At 37.7% G+C, this 26,812-nt stretch overlaps 1 protein-coding gene across 2 annotated transcripts; it reads left to right on the top strand.

The window, feature by feature from the left end:
- The first annotated feature begins 7,593 nt into the window (after window positions 1–7,593).
- On the top strand, window positions 7,594–26,509 carry LRIF1 (ligand dependent nuclear receptor interacting factor 1). Of its 2 annotated transcripts, XM_019624194.1 has the most exons (4): window positions 7,594–8,200; window positions 20,132–21,650; window positions 22,810–23,070; window positions 25,016–26,509. In XM_019624194.1, the coding sequence occupies exons 1-4, from the start codon at window positions 8,133–8,135 to the stop codon at window positions 25,451–25,453; spliced, it is 2,286 nt and encodes a 761-aa protein (XP_019479739.1). In that variant the 5' UTR covers window positions 7,594–8,132; the 3' UTR covers window positions 25,454–26,509. The 2 variants fall into 2 exon arrangements, with proteins under 2 accessions (XP_019479739.1, XP_019479740.1); XM_019624195.1 differs by lacking the exon at window positions 20,132–21,650 and having other exon boundaries at window positions 8,109–8,200.
- Window positions 26,510–26,812: the final 303 nt, after the last annotated feature.

Genomic DNA, 26,812 nt, shown 5'->3' with positions numbered 1-26,812 from the left:
CCAGCAGTCATTTATGATAAAAACTCTTAGCAAAGTGGGAATAGTGGGATCATATCTCAACATAATAAAGGCCATATATGATAAGCCCACAGCTAACATTGTACTCAACGGGGAAAGGCTAAAATCTTTCCCTTTAAGATCAGGAATAAGACAAGGTTGCTCACTTTCACCACTTTTATTCAACATAGTTCTGAAAGTTCTAGCCACAGCAATCACACAAGAAAATGAAATAAAAGTCATCTAAATTAAATAGGAGGAGGTAAAATTGTCATTATATGCAGATAACATGATACTATATAGAGAGAACCCCAAAGATTCCACCAAAAAACTATTATAACTTATAAATGAATTCAGTAAAGTAGCAGGATACAAACTTAATATTTAGAAATCAGTTGTATTTGTATACATCAATAATAAACTATCAGAAGAAATCAATAAAATCAATCTCACTTAAAATTGCTTCAAAAACAATAAAATACCTAGGAATAAATTTAACAAAAGAAATAAAAGGCCTATACTCAGAAAATTATAAGACACTGAAGAGAGAAATCAAATAAGATACAAATAAATGAAAATACATACCATGTTCATGGGTAGAAAAAATTAATATAGTTAAAATGTCAATACTGGGCAGGCTGAGTGGCTCAGTTGGTTAAGAGTTAGCTTAAGAGTGCGAGCTCTGAGCAACAGGGCCGCCGGTTTGACTCCCACATGGGCCAGTGACACTGTGCCCGAGCTGACCTGCCGCTGAGCTGCCAACTGGTGGCAGGATGGCTCAGCTGGTGAGAGCACATGCTCCTAACAAGACTGCCTGTTTGATGGTGGGCTATGCCCGCTTGCAACTAAGACTGAACTCGGCACCTTGAGTTGAGCTGCTGCCTGGATGGCTCAGTGGATAGAGCATGCGCTCTTAACAACAAGGCTGCCAGGTTCAACTCCCGCATGGGATGGTGGCTACACCCACCCACAACTGAGACTGAACACAGCACCTTGAGCTTAGAGGCCATGAGCTGCCCACAGGAAGCCAGATGGCAACTGGCGCCCTCCACAACTAAGATTGAAGAACAATAACTTGACTGTTCCCCTTCCCCAATTCCCCAACACCATTCCCCTCCCCCAATTACCCAATTAAAAAAAAAAAAGGAAGTTATTTTTTAAAAAAATGTGTGGGCCGGCAGAGTGGCTCAGTTTGTTAAGAGTTGGTTTGGGAGCATGAGCTCTGAGCAGCAGGGCCGCTGATTCGGTTCCCACATGGGCCAGTGATGCTGTGCCCTCTACAGCTGAGATGGTGAACAATAGCTCGACCTGGAGCTGGGCTGCCATGAGTGGCATTGGATCTGCAGTGGGCTGCCGTGAGCTACTGTGAGTGCCGGCAGCCAGCGAGAGCTGCCGTAAGCCACCGTGAGCAGCTGTCCAATGGCTGGTGACCAACTGCCTCAGCCGGGAAGAGCGCAATGATCATAATACCAACAAGGGCCAGTGAAGCGACGTCGTGCACAACTACACTGAAGAACTAAAGGACAGCAACTTGTCTGTTCCCCTTTCCCAATTCCCCAACACTGTTCTCCTCCCTCAATTCCACAATAAAATCTTTTTAAAAAATGTCAATACTACCTAAGGCAATTTATAGATTCAACACAATTCTTATCAAACTACCAATGACATTTTTCTCAGAAATAGAACATATAATTCTAAGCTTTATATGGAACCATAAAAAATCCCGGATAGCTATGGCAATCTTGAGAAATAAGAACAAAGTGTATCATGCAACCTGACATCAAATCATACCACAAGTCTACAGTAATCAAAACAGTATGGTACTGGTATAAAAACAGACACATAGATCAATGGAACAGAATAGAGAGCCCAAAAATAAATCCATCCATATATGGTAATTTAATCTACAACATTGGAAGCAAGAATTTACATTAGAGTAAGGATAGTCTATTTAATAAATGGTGCTGGGAAAACTGGACTGACACATGCAAAAAAATGAAAATGGACCACCTACTTACGCCGTATACGAGAACAAATTCAAAATGGAATAAAGACTTAAATGTAAGACCTGAAACCATTAAACTCCTAGAAAAAAACACAGGGAGTAAATTTGCAGACATTACCCTGAGTAATATTTTTACTGATATATCCCCTTGGGCTAGGGAAGTGAGAGAAAAAATAAACATATAGGATTATATCAAACTTAAAAGTTTTTCACAGCAAAGGAAACCATCAATAAAACAAAGGCAGCCTACTAAATGGGAGAAGATATTTGCCAACAATATATCTGATAAAGAGTTAATATCCAAAATTTATAAAACACTCATTCAACTCAACACAAAAACCAAACAACCCAATTAAAAAATGGACAGAGGATATGAAGAGGCTTTTCTCTAAAAAGGAGATATGGATGGCTAACAGGCATATGAAAAAATGCTCAACTTCACTAATCATTAGAGAAATGCAAATAAAAACCACAATGAGATACCAACTAACTCCGGTCAGAATGGCTATCATCAATAAATCAACAAATAACAAGTGCTGGTGAGGAAAAAGGGAACCCTGCTGCACTGTTGGTGGGTGTATTGATAATTAATCTATATCAATAGCTGTGCACAGACTGAGTTCTATTTTGGGGTTCGATATGCAAAACACATCACCACAAGCCACTTGAGAGTAGATAAGAGGTTTATTGTTAACAGGGAAAGAGCTAAGGGAAATAGAAAGTAAATAGTTACATCACACCACCAGGGCCCCTTTATCCAATTCAACACTGGAATCAAAGCATCACGGGAAGTTCAGCTCAGGAATCAGAGCATCACGGGCATTTCTCAGAATAATGACACAGCAGAATCTGTTGAGGAAGAGCTGCTGCTCATTCCTACCTCCTGGGGCTTCTTAGGGGTTTTCTAACAAAGCTGGCTTGAAGCCAAATGGCTTATGCTGAGCAATACATGGGACCAGCCCCGGATCTGGCTAGGAGCCAGGGCTAGCCTGTGGTACTGATTAGGACTAGTCCTTGGAGTTCAGCCCAGTCTCGAAGACCTTGGGCGAGCTCCACATCTTGTTCCTTACATCCCTGGAGGGTAGCCAATCCTCCAGAGAGTAAGTGTATACCTAAGCCATGAATCCAATCATATGACCCCAGGCAGGCCTTTTTCCTTCTAAATTCTCATACAGTGGGACTGCAGATTGGTGCAGCCATTATGGAAATCAGTATGGAGCTATCTCAAAAAAACTGGAAATGGAACTACCATGTGACCCAGCAATTCCACTCTTAGGTGTCTATCCAGAAACCCAAGATGCTAATTTGAAAAAATATATGCACCCCTATGTTTATTGCAGCGCTATTTACAATAGCCAAGATTTGGAAACAACCGAAATGCCCATCGGTAGACAACTGGATTAAGAAACTGTGGTACATTTACACAATGGAGTATTACTCAGCTATAAAGAAGAATGAAATCTTACCATTTGCAATGATATGGATGGACCTAGAGAACATTATGCTAAGTGAAATAACTCAGTCAGAGAAAGACAAATGCCATATGATCTCACTTATATGTGGAATCTAAAGAATGAATAAATGAATGAAGTAAACAGAAATAGTCTCAGAAATGTAGAGGAAAAACTGATGGTTGCTAGATGGGAGGGGGGTGGGAATGAGGGAGAAGGAGAAGGGATTAGACAGCATAAATAGGTAACTACAATATTGCCATAGGGATAGGAAAGACAGTTTGGGGAATATAATCAATAATGTTGTAAATAGGGCCGACTGAGTGGCGCATTGGTTAAGAGCTGGCTTGGGACGCCAGCTCTGAGCAGCAGGGCCCTGGTTCGGATCCCACATGGGGGCCAGTGACATTGCCCTCTACAGCTAAGATGGTGAACAACAGGTCGACCTGGAGCTGGGCTGCCGTGAGTCACCAGCGATGGCATAGCCCCTGCTGCAGTGGGCTGCCATAAACTACCTTGTGTGGCTGGCAGCCAGCGTGAGCAGCTGGCAGCCCGTGTGAGCTGCCAAGAGCTGCTGTGAGCCGCCATCCAGAGGCTGGCAACAGATCTGCCTCACCCGGGAAGAGTGCAATGATAATACCAACATGAGTTAGTGAAGCAACGTCTAGACTGAAGAACAAAAAGGACAGCAACTTGTCTATTCACCTTCCCCTGATTCCCCAGTGCTGTTCCCCTCCTCCAATTTCCCAATAAAATCTTTAAAAAAAAATGTTGTAAATATTTTGTTGGGTGTCAGATGGTCACATGTCTTGTTAGGGAGACCACTTCATGGATGGTATAGAGGCTTGACCACTGCATTGTACACCTGAAGCTGATGTTGAATAATATTGTATGTCAACTATAATTTTATATAAATAAATAAATAAATAAATAAATATATATATATATATATAGTCACAGGATGTGGAGTATAGTGTGGTGGGTGGAGTCAATGGAATTGTAATAGATATGTATGATTTCAGGGGGTGGTGGATTGGGGGAGGTGGGTTGTCACTTTGTGAGGGGTGAAAGTATAACTATTGCATTGTTTTGTACACTTGAAACTAATAAAAAAATACATATTCTGTGTATGCTCAAAAAGAATCTGAACTATCCGATGAGTGGAGGGTTATTTACATATATAATAGCTTGACCTGGTTTATTGTATTAGTTAGAAATTTGATAAATGTGCTTATTTTTATCTGCTTAAACTATTAATTTCTCAGAAATGTCTGTATAAAATCATCCTCTACATTTGTTGACTTGTTAATCTACTCATTTGTCAGTTGTTGCTTAACTTTGTCACTTTTTTATCTAACAAGATCTATATTTTAATATGCTCAAATTTCTTTTTGGTCTCACTGTCATCCTTTCATCCATGTTGTTTATATTATTCTCTGTACATCAATTTCTTCATTTGTATGTAATAAGAGTAAATGAGTTAATATTTGTTAAGCACTTAAGAATAGTAATTAGAATTACTTAGAATGTGGAATAGGCTAAGACAGGGTCAGCAAACTTTTGCTATGGAAGAACCGCCAGGGGTCAGCAAAGTGCGTCTTGCTAGCCACAGACTCTGAAGTAAAATTGAAAATCAAAATAAAACTATCATGGTTTCATTTATAAAAATTTTAAAGGATACTATTCACATAATGGTGATTATGTAAAAATATATTTAGGGCTCTCGAATAATTTTTAAATTGTTGTGAGAGTCAGGATTGGCTCTTCCAGGGGTCAGCAAACTTTTGACATAGAACGTACCCAAAGAGTCGCATGTGGCTCAAGAGGTACAGTTTGGTGACCCCTGGGCTAAGACATTTGCTGAGACTGGTTAGCACAACCTACCTTCTCCCTCTGCCCAATTTTGCTTGTCTTCCACAGATACTGATCCCTAATAAACTTCCTGCACATAGTATTATGTAAATGATTGGTGTAATAAAGGGTAGAGGTGATAATTGAAGCCATGAGCATAGTTGAAATCCCTTGAGAAAACAGGAAAGTTTTAGAAAATAAGAGGATCAATGACCAAGATTTAATGATCTCTCTTATTTAGTGTCTGAGAAGGGAGAGATAAACCTTCAAAAGAGACTGAGGATGGGGCTAGATGAGTGGCTTGTTGGTTAAGAGTTGGCTTGGGAGTGTGAGCTCTGAGCAGCAGGGCCACCAGTTCAGATCCCACATGGGCCAGTGATGCTGTGCCCTCTACAGCTAAGATGGTGAACAGAAGCTCGACCTGGAGCTGGGCTGCTGTGAGTCGCTGGCGATGGCATAGGCTGCAGTGGGTCTGCAGTGGGCTGCCAGGAGATACCATGAATGGCCAGCAGCTGGCATGAGCTGCCATCCAATGGCCAGCGACCTATCTGCCTCAGCTGGGAAGAGCAAAATGATCACAATACCAACATGGGCCAGTGAAGCAACGTCCTTCACAACTAGACTGAAGAACAAAAGGACAGCAACTTGTCTGTTCCCTTCCCCCGATTCCCCAATAAAAATCTTAAAAATAAATAAATAAATAAATAAATAAATAAATAAATAAAAAGAGACCTACGAGTAGACAAAAAGTTAGGAGGAAAATCAAGAAAGTATATTGTCAACGGCATTAAGAGTGAAGAGATAATTAATAGTGCTGCTGTGTAAAAATCTGAGCAAATGTGATACACAGCATCAATTGCCACAGCAGAATGAGTGGTTTAATGAGTACAGTGGATGCTGTGACACATCTCCCTGACCACCCTTGAGGAATGAAGGTCTTAGTCTGTCAATTGCTGGAGCACTGCCAGCAGACATGCCTCAGTTATCAGCCTCCTTGAGTGATTGCCTTGGCTAGAGATCCTCCTTGCCTAAGGTCCTACACTTTTCTTTGGCAAAGCCTGCATCCTAACAGGGGAAAACTCTGAAAGTTAATCTGAGTTTTAGAAATGTGGGACAGGCTAAGACATTTGTTGAGACTAGCTATCACAGCCTAACTTCTCCCTCTGCCCAATTTTGCTCCCTTTTCTTTCCTTCCACAGATACTGATCCCTAATAAACTTCCTGCACACCAAAGTCCACTTCAAGAGTCTGCTTCCCAGGGAACCCAATCGGTGACAATAAGTTTCATTTATAGTAAGTGATGATGGATATGACGAGAAGCCAGTCCGCAAAAGGTAAGAAATAAAGTGTGAGAAAATGGAACATGCAAGAATGGGAAACTTGTTCAAGTAATTTTTGCTTTCACCGCTAGGAGGATGACCAAAACTAAGACAGTATTAGGGGCTCACTACCCTATCCTGTCTTTAGTGTAAGAGAAATTTGATTGAAAGATAAATGCCAGTTACACATACAGGATTTCACGTCATTGAAATTAACCTTTCACAAAGAGTGAAGAGTAGTTAGAAAGTATTACTTTCTGTTACTGTATCAGGACATTAAGTTCTTTAAGCAGTATCAGCTTATTAAGGAATTAGGGGAATGAATAACCAGCATTTTTAAAAGAACTACATAAACCTTAAAATTGGCTACCTCATGTCAGTCTCTTCAACAGCATGAGTCATATGTTAAAATAGGTATTGTCTATACCTGCTAAAACTGGATCTTCTGACCCTTCATCCCACAACTTCCCTCTAGCCCTAGCTGAACTAGAACGTCTAACCCTTAAGCCCCAGACTGAACCAGTTTCTCGGTTAAGTGATTTAAAAGCAGGAATCAAGAGACTTCTGAAAAGCTTCTCTGGAGATCCAAATGAAGATGCCCAAAAGCGTCTATATGGGAAATGAAATTTTTAGAAAATGAACGAGTTAAGTTTATGACAATAAATAGTAATTCTAACGAAGGCATGAACGTGGGGTGGGGAAAGAGGTTCGGTTAAGACTCGGAGCAAAGCTTCAGAAATGAGGAAATAACCGAGAAATCCTCAGCAAGTAGCAATAATACGGCGCTGTCTGCTGGCAGGCATTTAAATTTTTCTCACGCCGCGAGTGCATAACGACTGCAAAAGAGCCCTCCAATGTCTTTTAAAGCATTGGCGGGACAGGTAAAATTACACTAGCGGCGAACACAAAGGCAGAATAGTTACAATTGACCCCGGAAACATTTTATTTTGCGTAGGTATCTGGAGAATTTTCTTTTGCGATTCGTTACTTGATCCGGAAGAAGAGATAGCAAACCTCACTTGCGATTGGATCGTGTTATAAAGGCGGGGCTTTTTCAAGCCAATCACGTTGGCAACCGGATGTGACGACCACGGAAACCTCGGGCTGAGCTTTGCTTCGGCTGGCGGCTTTGGTGGGCGCGGTCTCAACCAACAACCCAGCTTTGCTGGGGGCGGTGCCACTAAGGCCACGCCTCCAGCGCCGACTCCGAGTGGCTCTGGAGCGTTGTCGTAGCTCTGTGGGGCGGAGATTCGAGCTGTTTCTGTCCGAGCCCAATGCTCGCCCGTCCCATTCTTCCGGTTTCCGGCGGCTGTACCGCCTCCCTCCGAAGCTTGTGGATACGCCCTCTTGGGAGCTCGCCGTCGCCGTCCTCTCAGCGTCGAACTCCTCAGAGTTGTTCCGGAGTAACTCCAGCCTAATATTCACCCGCTCTGGTTCTCGCCCCTTGGAGGACCCCGGCCCCACACTGCCCACTCTCCTGGGTGTGTTGGCCCCTTCCACCCCTGTAAAATGTCCAATAACCTACAGGGGGTCTTCCTGAAAGCCGCAGAGGAAAAGTCAGGCAACGCCTCGCATTGGTAAGTACAGGTTTCCAATCCCCCTCGACACACTCATTTGTTAGCAGGATGTCGAGTTGGCCCTCATTTCCTGACTTTCTGCAATTCAGATGAGTTTGCGGGCCCCCCTTCCCACTCCCAGGTGAACCCCTCCCGAGGAAATGCTCTTCACTTTGGTATTTAGAACCCACCCCTCTTGGAAATGTAAATCCTCCAGAGCCTGACGCAGTCAGCTCCGCCCTGGCTACGCGGGACTCCAGCGTCTCCAATTTCAAAGGCGGACAGAATAGAGCTCCACGGGAGAGGACAGTCAACATGGCCGACGCTCCTGTGTGACCAAAACCTTCTGGAAGGTTCTTGCGCAGTCGCAGGAAAAACAAGCAGCAGTCAGCGCGGATTAGCAAGTGCAACCTAGGTGGCGCTGGACCTTCTGTGAAAATTACTGTACTATAAGAGAGTAAGAAGGAAACGATATATTTTTGTGTAGTTGACGAGAGTATATGAATTTAGAAACTGGAAAAGTGCTCTAGAATAAGGGAATAGATTATTTTTAAATTTCAAATAATAGCTTTATACGGAGAGAAAGAAGAGTAAAAACAAGAATTCTCATGTAAAATCCGTTCTTTGGAACAGCCTCTTTGAAGCAGGTAATGCGAATGCCATCTCTAATTGGATGTCTATGTAAAAGAACTATATTTGACATGGGAGATTCCAGTATTTCTTAGAGAGACATACTGATTTGTAAATTTAGAAAATATCACTAACTCAGTTTTTTTAAAGCTTATATTAATCGACGAAATGAAACGAACAAAACTGTTAGCTAAGGTAGAATATTTTAAGTTGTTACGCTCCATGGTTAGTGGGTGTATAATGAGTAATGAGAAAAAAGTTAATGGGTCTCTGTAGAAGAAAAATGTGAAGAAGAGAGCATGGAATTTAAGATGTAAATTTCATGGAAGAGATTTTATGAAGAAAATCGGGTGCCTAGGTTTAATCCTAGCTTTGCTAGTTACTATTTGTGAGGTTAAGTACCTAGGTTTCCATTCTGTAAATAAGACCACTTGGAGATATTTTAAAGATTAAAAGTGAACTTAGGTAAAATATTTAGTGTAGGAAAAATAGAAGAGTACTATTTAGTTATTATTAGTAGTAGAATACAACTTCTGTACAAGTTTTGACCCAGGAAGTAGGTCTCCTTTAACTACAAGTAGATAAAAAATCTAATTGTAATAAAAACTTTAAAAAAGCATGCATAATATTCTGAAAATGAAACTAAATGTGCGATAAGCTAAAACAGTATTGAACAACTGCCAAGAAAGAACCATTGTATTTCAAATAATAAAAAAAGCCAGCTTTTGTGTACTGTATGTTGGTGTATTTGTCATAGAAGTTGTGGAGATAGGCAGAGATAGTGATAGAGATGTGTATAGATATGCAAAAGTAGTATTGCTTTTTAATGATGGTTCTACCTTATTTTAGTACCTGGGTATTGATGACATCTGACTTAATTCTAACTTAACACAGTTTGTTTTAGGATTGCATTCATTTTTAATATCAGAAATAAGATAGAGTAATAACTTTAAATTTTCATTTATTGTGTACTTTAACGCTTACCTAGTTTCTAATTCTTTATATTTGGCATTTTTCAGACATTGTTAATTGAATTAAGTTTGATTACATTCACAAGATGTTTAGATTTTATTAACTCATTGATTTATGCATTGTTTTCATCATCTTCAAATGCGTTTATTTCTTCAAATCACTTATTTGGGGTATTGGTGCATATTCGATTTTATTCTGTTCTGTAAGTAACAATCTGCATGACGTCCAAATAGAATTTTGTAAGTCATTTGATTAATTTTGGCTCTTTATTGGAAACTTGGTTTTCTCATAATACTTTTGATGGTACTAAATCATTCATTTTCTTCATAAACAAAATGACTATATGATTTTCTTATTTTCTATAGAGACTTGAATTTTTCTTGAGGTGCTGCTTTCCTTTTAGTCATGTCATATAGAAAGTTTATTGTTTAAAGTATTTCTAATTCTTCAGGGCATAAAATGTAAAACCCAAATTTAATTGTATAGTACAAAGGAAAAATCTGTAAGATATTTGTGATGGAAGACAGTAAGTTTATTTAGATTTGGGCTCTTTTAGCAAAGAGCAAAGCAGGTGTCAGAATGGTATAGTGGAAAGAAGATAAGTCTACTACTTATTAGTGTCGTCCAAACATTTGGTTAAAAAACATTCAGTGAGTGCCTACTCTATGATAGACTGTGCTAAATGGAGAGACCAACTAAAGAATAGGATATGGGCCATGCCCATGAAAAACTATACATTCTAGAGGGGAAATGACGTGATACATTTTTAAAAATAGTGTTGTGCACAGGATGTTGTGAGGGCATAAAAAAGGGAAATTGTATGAAAGGTTTATGGAGCAGCTGAGTTGGGGAATATAAACATAAACTATCCAATTAAAGATGAAAGCAGGCTATGCCCAGGCAAAGGAAATTGGTAAATAAACACCAGTATTACTTATGACTTATTACTAAAATTGGTACTTCTTGTTTGATTCTGTATTACAAGCAAGATAAATAGATAGAATTTAAGGGTTTGGTTTACTTTGCTAAAGAGATTAGATTTCATCTATTGTAGAGCAGAGGATTTAATAAAAGGACTATCATGGTCACCTGTGCATATTATATAACTGATGGCAGTGTGGATTTGAGAGTGAGGATCAGGCATATAAGGATTCTATTTCAGTCATTCTTTCAGAGTTGAACTAACTAATGTAAAGTAAGGGCTGGATTCAAAGAAACAGAAGGGAAAAGAGGCAGACCTTGTCAAGAATTGGCATAAGGAAAAGGGGATTAATTATGATACCAATTTTCTGGGTAGATACTGGTAAATTAATAGAGATGAAAAACATATCAAGAAAGTCATCAGAGAGATATTTGAATCTGAAACTCAGGCAGGGTCAGAGCTGAAAAGAGAAACTTGTGAATCATCAGTTCAGAGGTATTATAATAAAAGCCTTTGATAATACATCCCCACAATAATAGGAATTAGGATGTCATATGATTGTCAATTGGCTTTTATCTCCTAATCCTTTGTTCTAAAATAGAGAGCTAAAATGAGCTGGGGACTTGGTTTGGTTAGAAAGAACGTTTCATTGTCCGTTCAGTGTGCATTTAGTTTTGTGCAGTGTAAGTGTTATTAGGTTACTTGTGTGTGTGTCTGTGTGTGTGTTAGTGAGAGAGAGAGCACGCTACCATGCAGGCTAATTGAAATCAACATTTCATTAATCTCTGATTTTGCAATTGAATTTTTGGACCCTGTTATGTTGGGGTCCAAAATTTATGCTAAAATAAATACAAGAACATGGATGGGAAAAATAAAACTAAAAAAAAGAAAAACAAAATGGATGGGATTGCCCAAGAGACAATGTAATTCTGAATAAGTTATTTAAAATTTCTAAACCTCTGTTTTCTCAACTATAAAATAGGAATGGCAATAACCACATTGCTGGGCTATTTACTAGGATTAGATTAATGACATATTTATAATAACATGTATGGTATTATGTATATAATATTATATGGTATGTGTTATTACATTATGTACTTATGTATGTAAATACTTATGTATATAAGTACATAATGTGAAATCATAGGTAGTAAGATGGAAAATGTTCTAACAGTTGAAAAAAATATATTTTCAAAAATATCTACAAAATGTTCACTAGCCTGCAAAATTTTTATTCCATTTCTAACATGTGGTTGCTTCATAATCAATATTAGAATAGTAAAAAATGTCAGAACTTATAAATATATTTATAAGTTTTCATATTTTCAGACTATCTAATTCATTAACTTATTCTCAGACACCGATTATTTATTTTAATGGAAGATGATAGCTAGCATATATTGAGAGTTTATCATAATCCCAGCCTGTTTTTTCATTTACTTTTCATAGCAAGCATTATTGCCTCTACTTTACAAATGAAGAAACAGAAATTCCAAGAGGTTAAGTAAATTTACCAAAGTCAATCAGTCAATAATTTGGAAGAGCCAAGATTAGATTCCAGTAATCTTTCTTTTTTTTTTAAAGATTTTATTGGGGACTTGGGGGAGGGGAACAGAGCTGGGGAATCGGGGGAAGGGGAACAGACCTAAGTTGCTGTTCCTTTGTTTTTCAGTCTAGTTGTGGAGGATGTTGCTTCACTGGCCCATGTTGGTATTATCATTGCGCTCTTCCCCGGGTGAGGCATATCGGTCGCTGGCCTCTGGACGGCCGCTCATGGCGGCTCTTGACAGCTCACGTTGGCTGCCGGCCGCTCACAGTAGTTTATGGCAGCCTACTGCAGCAGGGGCTGTGGCCTACACCGTCTCCGGCAACTCATGGCAGCCCAGCTCCAGGTTGAGCTGTTGTTCATCATCTTAGCTGTAGAGGGCAGTGTCACTAGCCCCCATGTGGGATCCGAATCAGGGCCCTGATGCTCAGAGCTGGCGTCTCAAGCCAGCTCTTAACCAACACGCCACTCGGTCGGCCCTCCAGTAATCTTTCTAATCCTATTTTCCCTTTTAAAGTCTCAAACTGTATTATTTTTCCAATGTAGTTTCTCAGTTCAGTCACCAGCTGGTTTAAAGTAATTAGCATGTTGATGATTCTTTTTAAGTGACCAGACCATAGCATGGGATGCAGAACCTGGTTCTAGTTTTAGTTCTAACATTAGCTAGCAGAATGTGTTCTTTAAGAAAACAGAATCTTTATAGGGTTTTTAGTTAATCCCTTAAATGAAAAGTCTCTGCTAGATCTGGGGGGGGGGGAATATATATATATATATATATATATATATATATATATATTGATAGAAGAAGTATGAACTTCATCTGATTTATGACTTCTCTCCTTAACATTTGTATTTTGGTTTTTTAGAACTCATTTCATTTGTTACTAGGAAATCATGGGTTTTAAAAAAAATTATAGCTTGTAGAATTCAAGTAGCTAACATTATTGTCTACAATGTGCCAGTTGCTGTGTTAGGTGTAGTGGATATAAATATGAATAGGATACCCTACCCTTAAGGAACTTAAGGTCTCTGGTAGATTATGTGACTCTACTGATATCCTGACATAAGAGCTATTATATTTTCCTTTCTGTTTTGGAGTGGAGTAGAAAAGAGGGAAAATCAGTGATTAGATTTGAAAATAGTTTGTGTAATATTCATAAATGTTTTTTGTAAAGCAGAAATAAAGAAGCCATATAATGAAGTATGTGAATGAAGTATCAGAAGCCTTTGTGATTTGTTTAAGTAACCATGTCAGTTAAAATATGCTTGCCCCTATGGACATAATTATACAAACACGAGTTCTACTCTATTGAAGCTTCTAATATGTTAGCCAAATGTTACTGACAAATGAAACACAAAAATAAATCAAAGGAGACTAAGCAATAAATGGTATTGAGATAGTTCACTTGAAACGGAGAGTTAAAAGAGCTGCATTGTTATACTGGGGGGTGCCAACAAAATGTATACAAGTGGACACTGGTCAGTGTTGCTCAAGCAGTAGTTCACCATACTCAGAAGTGTCTGGACACTGATGGTAACCACTTTGAGCACCTGTTGTAATTGCAGAAGTCAAATGTGACTTGTATTCATCTTTTGTTATCAGTACATGTGGAGTATTACAATTTTAATAGTTCTTTCCTTTCTTAAAATGTGTATACTTTTTTGGGGGATATATATATATATATACACACACACACACACATATGTATGTATATATATTTTATGTTTATTTGTGGGCCTACTGTGCTTAGTATTGGAAGAACAATTACAAAATAAGTGATATAGTCTCTTACCCTAAGGAGTTTACATCTCACTGATGAAAAAACTACTTTATTCATTTTTTTTAATTAGCTAATAGATCAAAGTCAGTATAGAAGGCTTTATATAATTCCTAGCATTAGTGGCACCAATGTAAGTGCTTTAGGGATTCCAAGTTGGAAGAAATTAATGTGAGTTTGAGTGACTACCAGATATTTCATGGAGAAAAGGGAATCGATCCTCAATTTATAACTACATTTTAAATTGTTGGAGAAGAAAAAAATAACTTGAAGAATACTTAGAATAAATAATGTGCATGGGGATAATCCAGAATAGAAAGAGACCGCTTTGATAAGACCAGGGATTTTATGTTGATAAATTATAGGTTTCGTAGAGATGGGTTGGGGCTAAATTGTAGATGATTGTCATATCAAGCTCAACTGGCATTGGTGCATTATAAAACTTTGAGCAAGGAGGAAACAGGATGAAAACAATGATTTTAATCTGCTAGAGATAATAGTGGCTGTATTCAGAAAAAAACTAGATTAAAAGAGCAAAATATAGGGATGAGATAATAAGGACTAGACACAAGGTGATGCAGGTCTGATCTAGGTAGTGGAAGTGGCAATGGTAAAGAAAGAAGATGAATAAGAGCTATAAAAAAGAAGAAAAACTTTATAGACTTAGTGATTCATTCAGTTTACATTTATTGACTGTTTACCTTTTGTAAGCATCTATACAAGGTGCTGTAGGTGAATCAAAAGTGAATAAGAAAGGCAATAAAAATAAATTGGAGATAACTAGGTGATTTGAAACCTAGGTGATTTGAAACCTAGGTAACTTAGAAAATAGTAGTGCTGACGCATGACTGGATGATGGGATAGAATACTAGTTTTCAATAGAGTGTATTTTTACCTTTAAAGTGATGGTTATGTAAAGTGAAAATGTTTGGTAAGACATCGCAAATATGGAACTGAGGTCAATATTAGGGGATAGGCATAAAAGGATGTAACTATGAGAGTCCTTATTGCAAAGGAGATAGTTGAAATAGTTGAAGTGATGAAAGCTGGTGCAGTCTTTAAAGAAGAATGCCTTGAAGGACAAGTAAGGTCAAGAACTGTGCTTTGGAGAATAGTCATAGTTTAATGCTAAAAATGCGGAAAATGAATAAGAAAGGAAATAGTAAGAAAGACAAAACAAATTGCGAAGTGGGAATCATGATAGGAAGAGGTTCAAGACTGAGGAATAATTAGTTAGCAGTGTCAATTTCAGCAGAGAGCACCTATTTAACTTTGAAAATACATTTGGTAATATTTGAGAATGAGTTATAGAATAATGGGAAAGAAAGTACACTGCAGAAGAGGGCTTCAAGACAACTTTCTGGCATATCAGTGACAGGAAGTTGGTAGATGGTTTTAATTGTAGTTCTTTAACACCATCGATCAACTTCTGTCACTAAACTTTGCACCTAGATCACAGTCTTCACTTTAATCCTACATGATTTTAGCATCTATATGGAAAACCTCTTTGTCACCTGGTCTTTCAGTACAAAGATTTTTTCTCCAGTGATCTTACTCTCCATTCTAGTCTAGACATCCACTTCTATAGTTACTGTTATCAGATGAGATTGCTGTATCTACAAACTTCTTGATTCAGGCATCCTGCTTTCTAAATACCAGATCCTATATTTCTAGCTTACTTGTTTAGGTATTCCTATTTCCATTCTGACAGCTTTAACTTTATGTGGCTCTTCAGTTCAATAATCCCTTTATTTTCTCCTTATACTTGAGTCTTTCATGTTCTCATTTTTCTCCATTCAGTTTAGACTGTTTTCATCATTTTAATTTTATCAATACCCTGAATTCTTTTGCTCCTCTTTGATTTTTGTTGTACCCTTTTCCTGAAGCCTCCCCAACCCTGGACGAACCCAGTGATTAGCTTTCTTCCTTTTTGCTTATACCTGGTGAAACAAGGAAAATCTCAGAAGAGCAGATTGGTATCATTATAAATTCATAATCACCATCTATCTCACTGGGCCCAGTGCCTGATGACTCTATTTTCTGAGGTCATCTTATTGAACAAAGACTGTTCAAATCTCTCCCTATTTTTGCTCTTATTTATAGTAGACGATGTCATGTCCTTATTCACAGAGAAAATAAAAGCAATCAGATCAGAGTTACCTCACCCTTATGACATCAAAGCTATAAATCTACCTGCAAATGCACCTAACCTCTCTTCCAGTTTCAGTGGAAGGAGATGTTTGTTTCTCCTGCTCTGGTTAAGGTTCAATCCTTCCACCTATCTTCTGGTTCTCATTTCCTATCTCCTTATCAAACCTCACTTTATTAGCCCACTTCCTTACCAGTCTCTCGCTCTTGACCACTCACATGCGTGTTTACATATGCTTTGGTTCATCTAAGCTTTAAAAAAATAAAATCTTTTCCTTGATCCCATCTTTTGCCTCCAGCTACTTACCAGTCTTTCTCTTCGCCTTTACAGTCAAAGTTCATAAAAGAGTTGTCTATACTTGCATCTTCATATCCTTTCTTCATATTCACTTGTTTCCCCACCAAACTACTTTCCCCACCAAACTGCTCTTTTAAAGCCATCACTGACCCTCATGCCTTCCATCCCAGTATGCATTTTAAATCTGCAGCCTACTTGGCCTCTCAGAAACTTAATAGAATTGCCCAATTTTCTTGAAACTCTTCCTTTGGCTTCCATTGCATCAAAATCTCATTTTCTTTCTACTTCTCAAAGAAAATGGGAAGTTGCTTACATGTTTTAAGCAGGGAAGGGCCAGCTTTAGTGTGCCAACTTGAAGGGAAGAAGATATGACTGAAGAAAAAACCAGTTTCTGAGCTACTAAAATAGTCTAAGCCAGAGACGATGCTTGATTGGACTAGAGTGGAGACAGTTAGTTTGGAAAGAAATGAACAGATCAAGGGACATTTAGGAGATGAGAAACAAGGAATTACAGTAAGACCCTGAGTTACAAACTTTCGAGTTGCAGACTTGCACAGATAGGAACGAACCTCGCATTACGAATATTCATAGATGTAAACAAATCGTGGAAGTAGGTCACGTGTCTGGTGGACATTGTCACAGTTGTGCTGCTGTGTGCTTACTGTACAGTGCGATAGTGTACAGTAGTACAGTGCTCAGTCAGAGCCCGGTATATCTGGAAGCAAGAGGAAAAGCAGTGGTGGTGTGGAGGGGACTGCTGGGAAGCGCAGAGCAATAACTATGGAAATAGAAGTGAAAATAATTGAGAGATTGGACCAAGGTGAAAAGATGGTAGACGTCGCTTGTTCTTAAAACATGAATTGTTCAACCATTGGCTTTACATTGTATATTTGTGTCAAAGGTGTATAAGACTCACTTTGTCGGACTTATGAACAAATCCGACTTACGAATGTTCTCCTAGAACGGAACTCATTCATAAGTCGGGGACTTACTGTACTTTTTCTGACTTAGACTCTAAGATAAATGGGGCGCTATTTACCATAGTGGGGAAAAACACTGGAAAAGGTCATGTTGAGTTTTAGGTGCATTTGAGATACTGAATGGAAATGTCATGAGGAAAGTTGGATATATAAGCCTGAATCTCGAAAGGGCTAAGATATAAGTATTTGAATTGTTGATATATAAATGGTAATTAAATTGAAGTCATGCATATTAAAGAAATTACCTAGGGAAAGCTTACAGAGTAGGAAGAGAAGAGTTCAGTCTAAGCTTTGGTGAATTCCAGCATTTGAAGGTTCATTCAAGTAGGATGAATTGGCAAAGAAGACTGAGGAGTCTCCACAGAGGTAGGAGAAGTTCATAATTTAGGAAGCCTTGGAAGGAGAATGTTTTTTTAAAAACAGAGCAAGGGCCGGCCAAGTGGCTCAGTTGTTTAAGAGCGCGCTCAAGAGTTTGAGCTCTGAGCAACAGCAGTTCGATGTCTGGCCTGAGCTGAGCTGCCGCTGAGCTGCCAACAGGTGGCAGGATGGCTCAGCTAAAAAAAAAAACACGGAGCAAGCATTTTTTTATTCATCCAAGTATGTACATCATTTATCTCAATTCTAATTACCTACTTACATGTCTGTGTATCAGGTAGTTTAAGTTCTTTTAGGGATTGTGGGTTGAATTAGCTTGGAGTCAAGCAAACAGTGTCTGTAAAGGATCAGATAGTAAATACATCTTTGTGGGCCGTATGATCTCTACTGTAACTACTCAACTCTGCGGTTGTAGCATGAAAGCAGCCATGTACAGTACATAAAAAATGAGTGCAACTGCATACTAATAAAACTTTATGGATCCTGAAATTTGAATCTCATAATTTTCACACATCACAAAATATTATTGTGATTTAAAAAATATCATTTAAAATATAAAAACCATTCTGAGCTGCACAAAAACAGGAAGGAGGCCAGATATGGCCCACAGGCTGTACTTAATGACCCTTTCCCCATAACAGCCTGGTTCCTGAACCATAACAGACACTCAGTAAATTTTTGGTTAATAAATTAAATTTGAATAAGTTCTGATCCAGATTATATGTGCTTTTTGGAGGGTGGGGAGATAATGAAGGTGGGTAGATGGGTTTTCCTTTTCAACCCTGAAAGCAAGAATTCATACTTTATGTTCATGCTTTTCTTTAAAGATTAACTTTTCAATTAAATATACCATTTTGAAGTACTATCAAATGTTCAGAAAGCTGTTTTAAATATTTGTAATATTGTAATTATAACTACAGAAAGGTAAAACTGAGTTCCATTGCTTCCTAGGATGTATGGAATTTTTTGCTTCAATTTTACTAATACCTGAGGTTTTAAAAACACCTATAGGCAATAAAACACACCTTTACACTTTTGAGAATTCTTTTATTTTTTTGCCCTTAAAGTTTTTCTTCATTTGATCTTAACATATAAGGGCACACTGGTTTTATAGGACATGGACTCGGCACTCATGTTGCTAGAATTGAGCATGAGAGACAGTCTACAGACAAGTGAACAGATAGGTGATGACAACTTGTGATATGTATTGTGGGAGAAATTAACAAATGTAATATAGACTATGAAGGAAAGACAGGGGTAGTTGATTGTATTTCTTGGGAAATATAATTTATGCTGAGACTTGAGTTATGTGGGTGGGAGAGCAGTTCATAGATAGATAACATGTGATAGCCCTGAGTTCCATGAGATCTTGATATTTTCCAGAACTGAAAAGTGGTTTTAGGTATAAATAACTTGAGGTGCCTGAATTCAAGAAATCAAATACAAACAGAAATTGGTATGTATTGGATTTTTTAAGAATCAGACAATCTGTATCAAGAGATAGCTCATAAGTATCAGGATCAAAATTAACTAGGTTAAAAAAAAATTATATCCAGTGTGTTTCACGTTCATTGAAAACCATTCAGCAGAAATGGCATTGCTACTATATATATGAATTGACAGGCAGTTGGAACTAATATGAGTAATTGCTGTACCAAGAGCTGTTTAGCACCAAACTTCAAATGTGCTGAAGCAATAAATTAAAGAAGAAAATGGTTCCTACATGGGTAACTCAGTTTAATCTCCAAAATTCTGGCACACTAAGGTATCACCATAAAAGATCACTTTAGCAGAAGAATGGCTGACAGTAGAACCTATGAGTGAGTCATTGTCAGTAGGAAGAAGACAACAGATTGGGGGAGGGGAGAAAAGAGTGAGAGAAATAGAATATGCGTAAATAGATGTGAAATGAGAATCCTGGTCAGTAAGAGTAAAGGAGGAGCACAGGAGGAAATCATTCAAGGATAAGGAGAAGGGAGGATATTTAAGAGGAGATATTCTAGTAGGCATGATTTTTTATAGGGTAAAAGCTTAGAAAAGTCTACTTTTAGGAATAAATATTTATATCTCATACCTATTGCCTAATCATGTGAGATCTAAATCAAAGCTGACCATATCTTTGATTATCTCCTGCTTCAAAATCTTTGTTTTGCAATATTTCACTTTGAAAATTCAAAGTGACAAATTATAGCTTTTGTTATGTTATATATGTTTTAAAATAATATTTGCAAATATTTGCTTTTAAATAAAATGTATATACCATGTTGTATGTTGTATTTATTTATTCATGTTCTTTTAAGTGTTTCAGGCTGCATGTACCAAGTAGTTCAGACGATTGGCTCGGATGGAAAAAATCTTCTGCAATTACTTCCAATTACTAATGCCTCTGGAAATCTTATACCGCTAGTTCAATCTTCAGTCATGTCTGATGCTTTGAAAGGGAATACAGGAAGCCCAGTTCAAGTTACTTTTCAGACTCAGATTTCCAGCTCTTCCACAAGTGCATCAGCAGTTCAATTGCCCATTTTTCAGCCAGCCAGTTCTTCAAACTATTTATTTACAAGAACAGTAGATACAGCAGAAAAAGTTAGAGTTACTTCTGTGGGAACTGAAAATTTTACCTCATCAGTTTCTAAAGTTCAGAGTCATGGTGTGAAAATTGATGGACTCCCCATACAAACATTTGCTGTTTCTCCTTCCTCAACACAAAATGATTCATCTTACTTTTTAGTAAATAACCCGAGTCTTCCAAAAACTGTGAAGTCTTCAGTTTTGCCTTCTGGGCATCATTTACAGATTCCAGCCCATGCTGAAGTGAAATCTGTACCAGCATCGTCATTGCCTCCTTCAGTTCAGCAAAAGATACTTGCAACTGCAACCTCAGGAACAAGTACCTCAGGAACAGTTGAGGCCTCCCAAATACCATCTGTTATTTATGTGTCTCCTGTAAATACAGTGCAAAATGTAGTTACCAAGAACTTTCAACATATTTACCCAAAACCTGCTGCAGAAATAGCAAAGCCAGTGATACTAAATACCACACAAATGCCAATGAATGTTGCTAAAGAGACAAAATTAAAAGGTGGTCAGCATTCTCAAGCTGCTCCAGTGAAATGGATTTTTCAAGAAAATCTACAGCCTTGTACTCCATCTCTTGTTCCTGTTAAGTCTTCAAATAATGTGGCTTCAATGATTTTAAAAAGTTTTGTAGATAAGAAAAATTTGGGAGATCATACTATAAATATGGCGCCATTGAGTACCATCAGTCATAGTGCGACACAGTCCAAAAGTATGCCTATTAAAGATAATGCTTTGGTTATGTTTAATGGGAAAGTCTATCTGTTGGCTAAAAAGGGGACAGATGTTTTGCCACCACAAATTGACAAACAGAATTCTGTTTCTCCTGATATTCCACCAAGAAAAGATCTATCACAGATAGTGAGTTCAAGTGCAGTGACAGAAATATCCAGAGAGGTTGTAAATTTTGTTTTGGCTAAAAATAAATCTTCCCAGATGGAGACAAAATCACTTCCAAATACCCAGCTTGCTCCCATGGCCAATCTAAGGGCAGAGAAGAATAAAAATGTGGAGAAACCATCTTTTTCTACCCCAAACCCGCATAGTCTGAACCCATCCATTAACTACTTAAAACAGAGTAAGACTTTATCCATAAAGGCAGACTTTCCTGATGGATTTAGTACAGGACAGAATGCCCCCAGAAAAGGAAATGTCATCCAGAGCATAGAGAAAATAAGTTCCTCTGTTGATGCAACAAGTGTTACTTCACAACAGTGTGTTTTCAGAGACCAAGAACCAAAGGTAATTTTCCCATGTCAGGGTGTTCTTTTTATCTGTCTATATAGAAAAATGTTCTTTCTTAATTTTCAAAGTTATAATACCTTTCTCCCCTCCTCTCCCATCCTCCACTCCATCACACACATACCATGTACACGCGAATGCTTACGTGAAAGCTTTCATCTGAAGGAAATGTTTGAGGAGGAGTATAATTGAGAGAGTCCAAGCATTATCTTTGTCTTGAACCATTTGGCATGCCAAATCTTTAAAACAAAATCAAACAAACAAAAATCACACAACAACAAGGTTTAGAGGAGTTGGAGAAGGATATGTGAATTACAAGCTTCGTAAAATTGTGTGTGTATATATACATGTATTTGTACACATGCATACGTATACATATATATTTAATAGCCTACATTTAGTATATGAAGAGGTCAATATTAGGCATATATGGTAGGCGGGCTGGGGGGTTTTGTTTGTTTTCTGGTAATAGGTAGATATCTGGCAATTTAGGTAGATGGTGGAAGGGGTAGGACAAGACCAATCAAGTCTTTTGTGGAAATAGCATTTATCAACATCTTTGGGATTTTTTGGGGGGGAAGACAAGTTTTCTTTTTGTTAGCCCTTCTTTCTGACCCATCCAATTATCCAGCTGCCACCTAGGTACCTTTCTGTTCTACCTAAGATATGTGTGTCTGTGCTCACTAAATACTTATACCCACCTTTTCCTTACTTAGAGGTCCACTTAATGTCAGTATTTCTTCCCTTTCCATACAGAATTTATTGGACTCCAGGGATGTAAGGAGATAAATTCTGATTAAGTATAAGATTGATTAAAGGCAGAAGACTTCCAGAAGACTACAATTTCCAATTAATATCATATAGATTATTTTTAACTTGTCTTTTGTCTGTATTGAACTGCTTGAGAATTGAGTACTTGTTACCTTTCTAGTGCAAGAAAGTAAAATAAATGAGAAATTTCAGTGGAACATTTTAAGTTTGTACTTAGTTAAGTTCAGTTTTTTGAGTGTGAGTGGTTAGGCAAGGGTAATGCAAACCAACCATTTAGGACTTGAAAGCATGTTTTAAGTAAGGTGAGGTAAGCACTTAGTTGCTAGCCTGATAAAATAGTTTAAGTAATGGGAAGTATTGTTTGTGTGTTTTCTTTTCCTAATTTCAGATCCAGAATGAGATGGCATCTACATTAAAAAAAGTTATTCAAGAAAGAAATGACAAAAATTCTCAAGGAAGAAACACTAAGGCATCATACCTGAAGACTGATGCTGAATTTAAAAAGATATTTGGTCTCACTAAAGATTTGAGAGTGTGTCTTACTCGGATTCCTGACCATTTGGGCTCTGGAGGTTTTGATTCCTTTAGAAGTTTGGTGAAGAGTGAAAAAGACACAGAATTCATAGTGAAGGAGAAAGACAGAAAACAGGTAATAGATTTTAAAGTATCCTTTGCAGGTACTCCAGAGAGACACGAATGTGTTAATTTTCTTGATTTGGCTTTTTAGTTTTGTGTATCAATATGAATAATAGTTGTTACCAAATTTGCACATATATGTATACCAAAATAGTGTTAAAAAGAACCATATATGCATAGGTAAAAATGCATTCCTGGTTAATTAAAGATGCTTTTAGTGTTTTTATTCACCTGTTTATTTTTTCATCATAAAATTATAAGAAAATAGCCATAGCTTTTTAACTACCGTATTTGCTGGCGTATAAGACGACCCCCTAACATTTCCACTCAAAATACAGAGTTTGTTATATACTCGCCGTATAAGACTACCCCCTCTTCCGCACACCTTCCACACACCAAATAAAAGGTAAAACAATATCAGATTTGATTTGGCCCACTGAAGTGCAAACAAGCGTATTGTATTTCGTGTCACCACATAACCGTTTTGGCGATGTTGAGCCACCATGTCTGCTACATGTTTTTCGAGTTCTGGCCAGTGTGGGGTGCCTCTTCTTAATGCACACTTACCCCTTGGCATACTCTTTAATGCTTTCTCATTTGATTTCCAGTCCCGAACCATCTTTTCTGTTACTCCATATTGTCTTGCAGCAGCACAATTATTATTTTCCTTAGCAAAGTTTATAACTTTCAGTTTAAAATTTGCATCATACTTCTTTCTTTTGGCTGGTGCCATGATAGGGATGATAGGGGTTTGACTGGTCGACATTTTCTATGCTGTACTGTACAATGGTGCAGTATTGTGGTTGGCTGTTGGCTGTATACAAAGCCTGATTTGATTGGTCCCTGCTCCCTGTTTGCCCGCCCTGTCACTATAGCAGTCTGGTCCACCCTTGCATCAGCATCTCCCTGGGACCTCACTAGTGCGCAAGTGCGAGCTCTTCAACATTCTAACAGGCACCATGATAGCGCAAAATCGCGAATCTTCAATGCATATGTAAAGAAATATACGGTAACCCGAATTTACCACACTCGCAAAATCGCACACAGCCGACCATACACCCAGTATGGTATCGCGATTCGCGATTTTGCGCTATCATACTGGGTGTATGGTCGGCTGTGTGCGATTTTGCGAGTGTGGTAAAATCGCATAACAGCAAAATCGCATAACGGCCGAGCATACACCCAGCAGCGCTGCTGATGCCTGAACTGTATGTGGAATGAAGTGGGCGGGCATCGGGAGGCCACTATGGCACGGGGCAAGCACTATGGGCAGTCTATCTGAAGTGTACCTGGCGTATAAGACGACCCCCCACTTGGAGGCATATTTTTCAGGGCCAAAAAATCGTCTTATACGCCGGCAAATACGGTAGTTATACTACTATGAAGACCCTATCTAAAATAATCCAAGTGTAGAGAAAATACAGGCATGCGGATATTCACTGCCATATTAACCCTTAATACAAACATTTTAAGAAATCTACGTGGTCAATAATGACAAAAAGAAGCATCCCTGTAACTTTGCCTACTGTCATTCTACTTATATTATTATTATGTTGTTTAATATCCTGTACTTCAGATCAGAGATCGGTCAATCTTTCTCAATGAAAATCTTTTATGTGTACCTATCATGCAAAGAAAATAAATAAATTTAGTTCTCGGACTTCACAAATGACTGTTATATTTTGGTGGTAGATCAATACAGTTTCTAATACTTGACTTCAGCAGGAAAATGTGAATTAAGCAATTTATTCTCAGTGAAAATCATTGGACATTGCTATTCATTTTGGTACCGTATAGGGGTAAGCATTAATTTCTTGCTGTATTTGTTCTCAATATATTTTGTTGAGTTGAATTTAATTGCTAAATATTTGTATCTGCAAACTTGTTAAATTTCAGAGCACAGTCTCTATATGGCAATAATACTTTGTTTTTCTATTGGAATCTTAACATTGCAACAGGGTTTTGATAAGAAAAGAAGAGCAAAAAACATTAAGAAGGTGGATCACTCGAAGAAGAAGAAAACTGAGAGTGCTTATAACACAGCTGTAAATGGAGGAACTAATGTCACCAGCTCCCAACTCATTAGCAGTATTTTACCAACTTCAGATGTATCACACCATAACATTCTCACAAGCTGCAACAAAACCAGAGAAGAAAAGAGAACCGAGGTAGGACACCACACCTCGGAGAACCAGGAAAAAGGCACATTGAGTTCAAATGCAGATTTTGAACGGACTCATTTCTTTAATAAAAATTACACTGAAGATATTTTTCCCATGACACCACCAGAGTTAGAAGAAACCATTCGAGATGAAAAAATAAGAAGACTTAAGCAGATGCTGAGAGAGAAAGAGGCAGCCCTGGAAGAAATGCGGAAGAAGATGCACCAAAAATAATAAAATGTTTGCTATACTTGAAGACTTCGATTAATTGTGTTTTTAACGTGGTTTTTTTTTGCATTAAGTTAATTATAGATGCTTTTGAAAGTGTTTTTGAAGATGAAATTTGTTTTTTCATCAGATTATAAAGTTTTATTTAAGGAATACAGAAAAGATTGATTCAATAGATTCTTGAATACATGGGATATCTGAATCTTTGTCTAGAGACCTTTTTTTGGAAGGAAAAAATTTTTATTTCTGTTTTAACTAGAATTCCCCAAGTTTGAATATATGTGCAGGATTTTTGTTGTTTGTATCTTTAGCTAAATTGCTCAGGTGTTATTCCAACAATAGATAAGTATTGTATACTATTGAAATTAAACAAGAAAAGAAATCAGCTCTAAACTTAGTTCTGCCAATGGAGTTTTGTATGTATTCACTGTCTCTACCTGTGAAATGGTGATACCTCCTACTCACCCTTGTAATTTTTTTTAATTTCATGAAAGAAATGTATTAGCAGCATTATTTTAAAATTCAAACATTTCTTGAGACTAATGAACACTTGTTTTGTAACTTTTACAAAGTTTCATGTAATCCAAAATGAGTTTTAGAATTCACACTATATACTATATTGTTTGTTTAATGTGATATGTTATTGTTTCTAGGCAAAAACTACTTGTTTTTTGAATATGTACATATGTGACCTTGGACTCTGTGAAAAGTAAATGTGAACAATGGCCACATTTAGTACTTTTTTAAAATTGTAAAGTGATTTTTCTTAAAAGCGGCAAACTTTCTATCTGGTTATTTTTCATTTGAAGAGTTTGGTAGTGGTGGGGGGATAGGAATGAAGGGGAAGTAGGAAAAGGTTATTTTTAAAATGATTAACAAATTTCTGGAAGTAAAGTCAAATAAAATCTGTACGTTGGCAACAAAAAAATAGAAAACAAAATGTTGAGAGGGAGTCGAGTTGAACAAATACAAACTATTCCATCAAATAGATTCTTCTGCATTTTCTCTTTTGTAACAGTTTTATTGAGATAATTCATATAAAGTTTACCCTTTTAAAGTGTACAATTCAGTGTCTTTTTTATTATTATGCACAGTTTGCACACATCACCATCAACTAATTTTAGAACATTTCATCATCCCCAGAAAACCTCATACACATTAATAGTCACTCCCCAGGCCCTCCTCCACTCAGCCCTACCAACCACTGATACACTTTCTGTCTCTCTAGATTTGCCTGTTGTGGGCATTCAAATGCATGGAATGAATCATTCAAAATACAGTAATACCTTGGTTTGCGAGCATAATTTGTTCCAGGAACAAACTACTCGTATTGCAAGACATCGCTTGTTTACCAAGTTAAAATGT

This window comes from Hipposideros armiger, unplaced genomic scaffold, assembly GCF_001890085.2.
Source record: "Hipposideros armiger isolate ML-2016 unplaced genomic scaffold, ASM189008v1 scaffold_581, whole genome shotgun sequence".
In the NCBI taxonomy this organism is placed as follows: domain Eukaryota; kingdom Metazoa; phylum Chordata; class Mammalia; order Chiroptera; family Hipposideridae; genus Hipposideros; species Hipposideros armiger.
Note: the sequence above shows the minus strand (reverse complement) of the source record. Positions and strands in the feature narration are given on the sequence as shown.

Bases quoted from the DNA above. Each gene is read 5' to 3' on its own strand.
- LRIF1 (XM_019624194.1), top strand. From the start codon at position 8,133: ATGTCCAATAACCTACAGGGGGTCTTCCTGAAAGCCGCAGAGGAAAAG. The intron at 21,651-22,809 runs GTAATTTTCCCA...TCCTAATTTCAG, and splicing joins TCAGAGACCAAGAACCAAAG to ATCCAGAATGAGATGGCATC. The intron at 23,071-25,015 runs GTAATAGATTTT...ACATTGCAACAG, and splicing joins AGGAGAAAGACAGAAAACAG to GGTTTTGATAAGAAAAGAAG.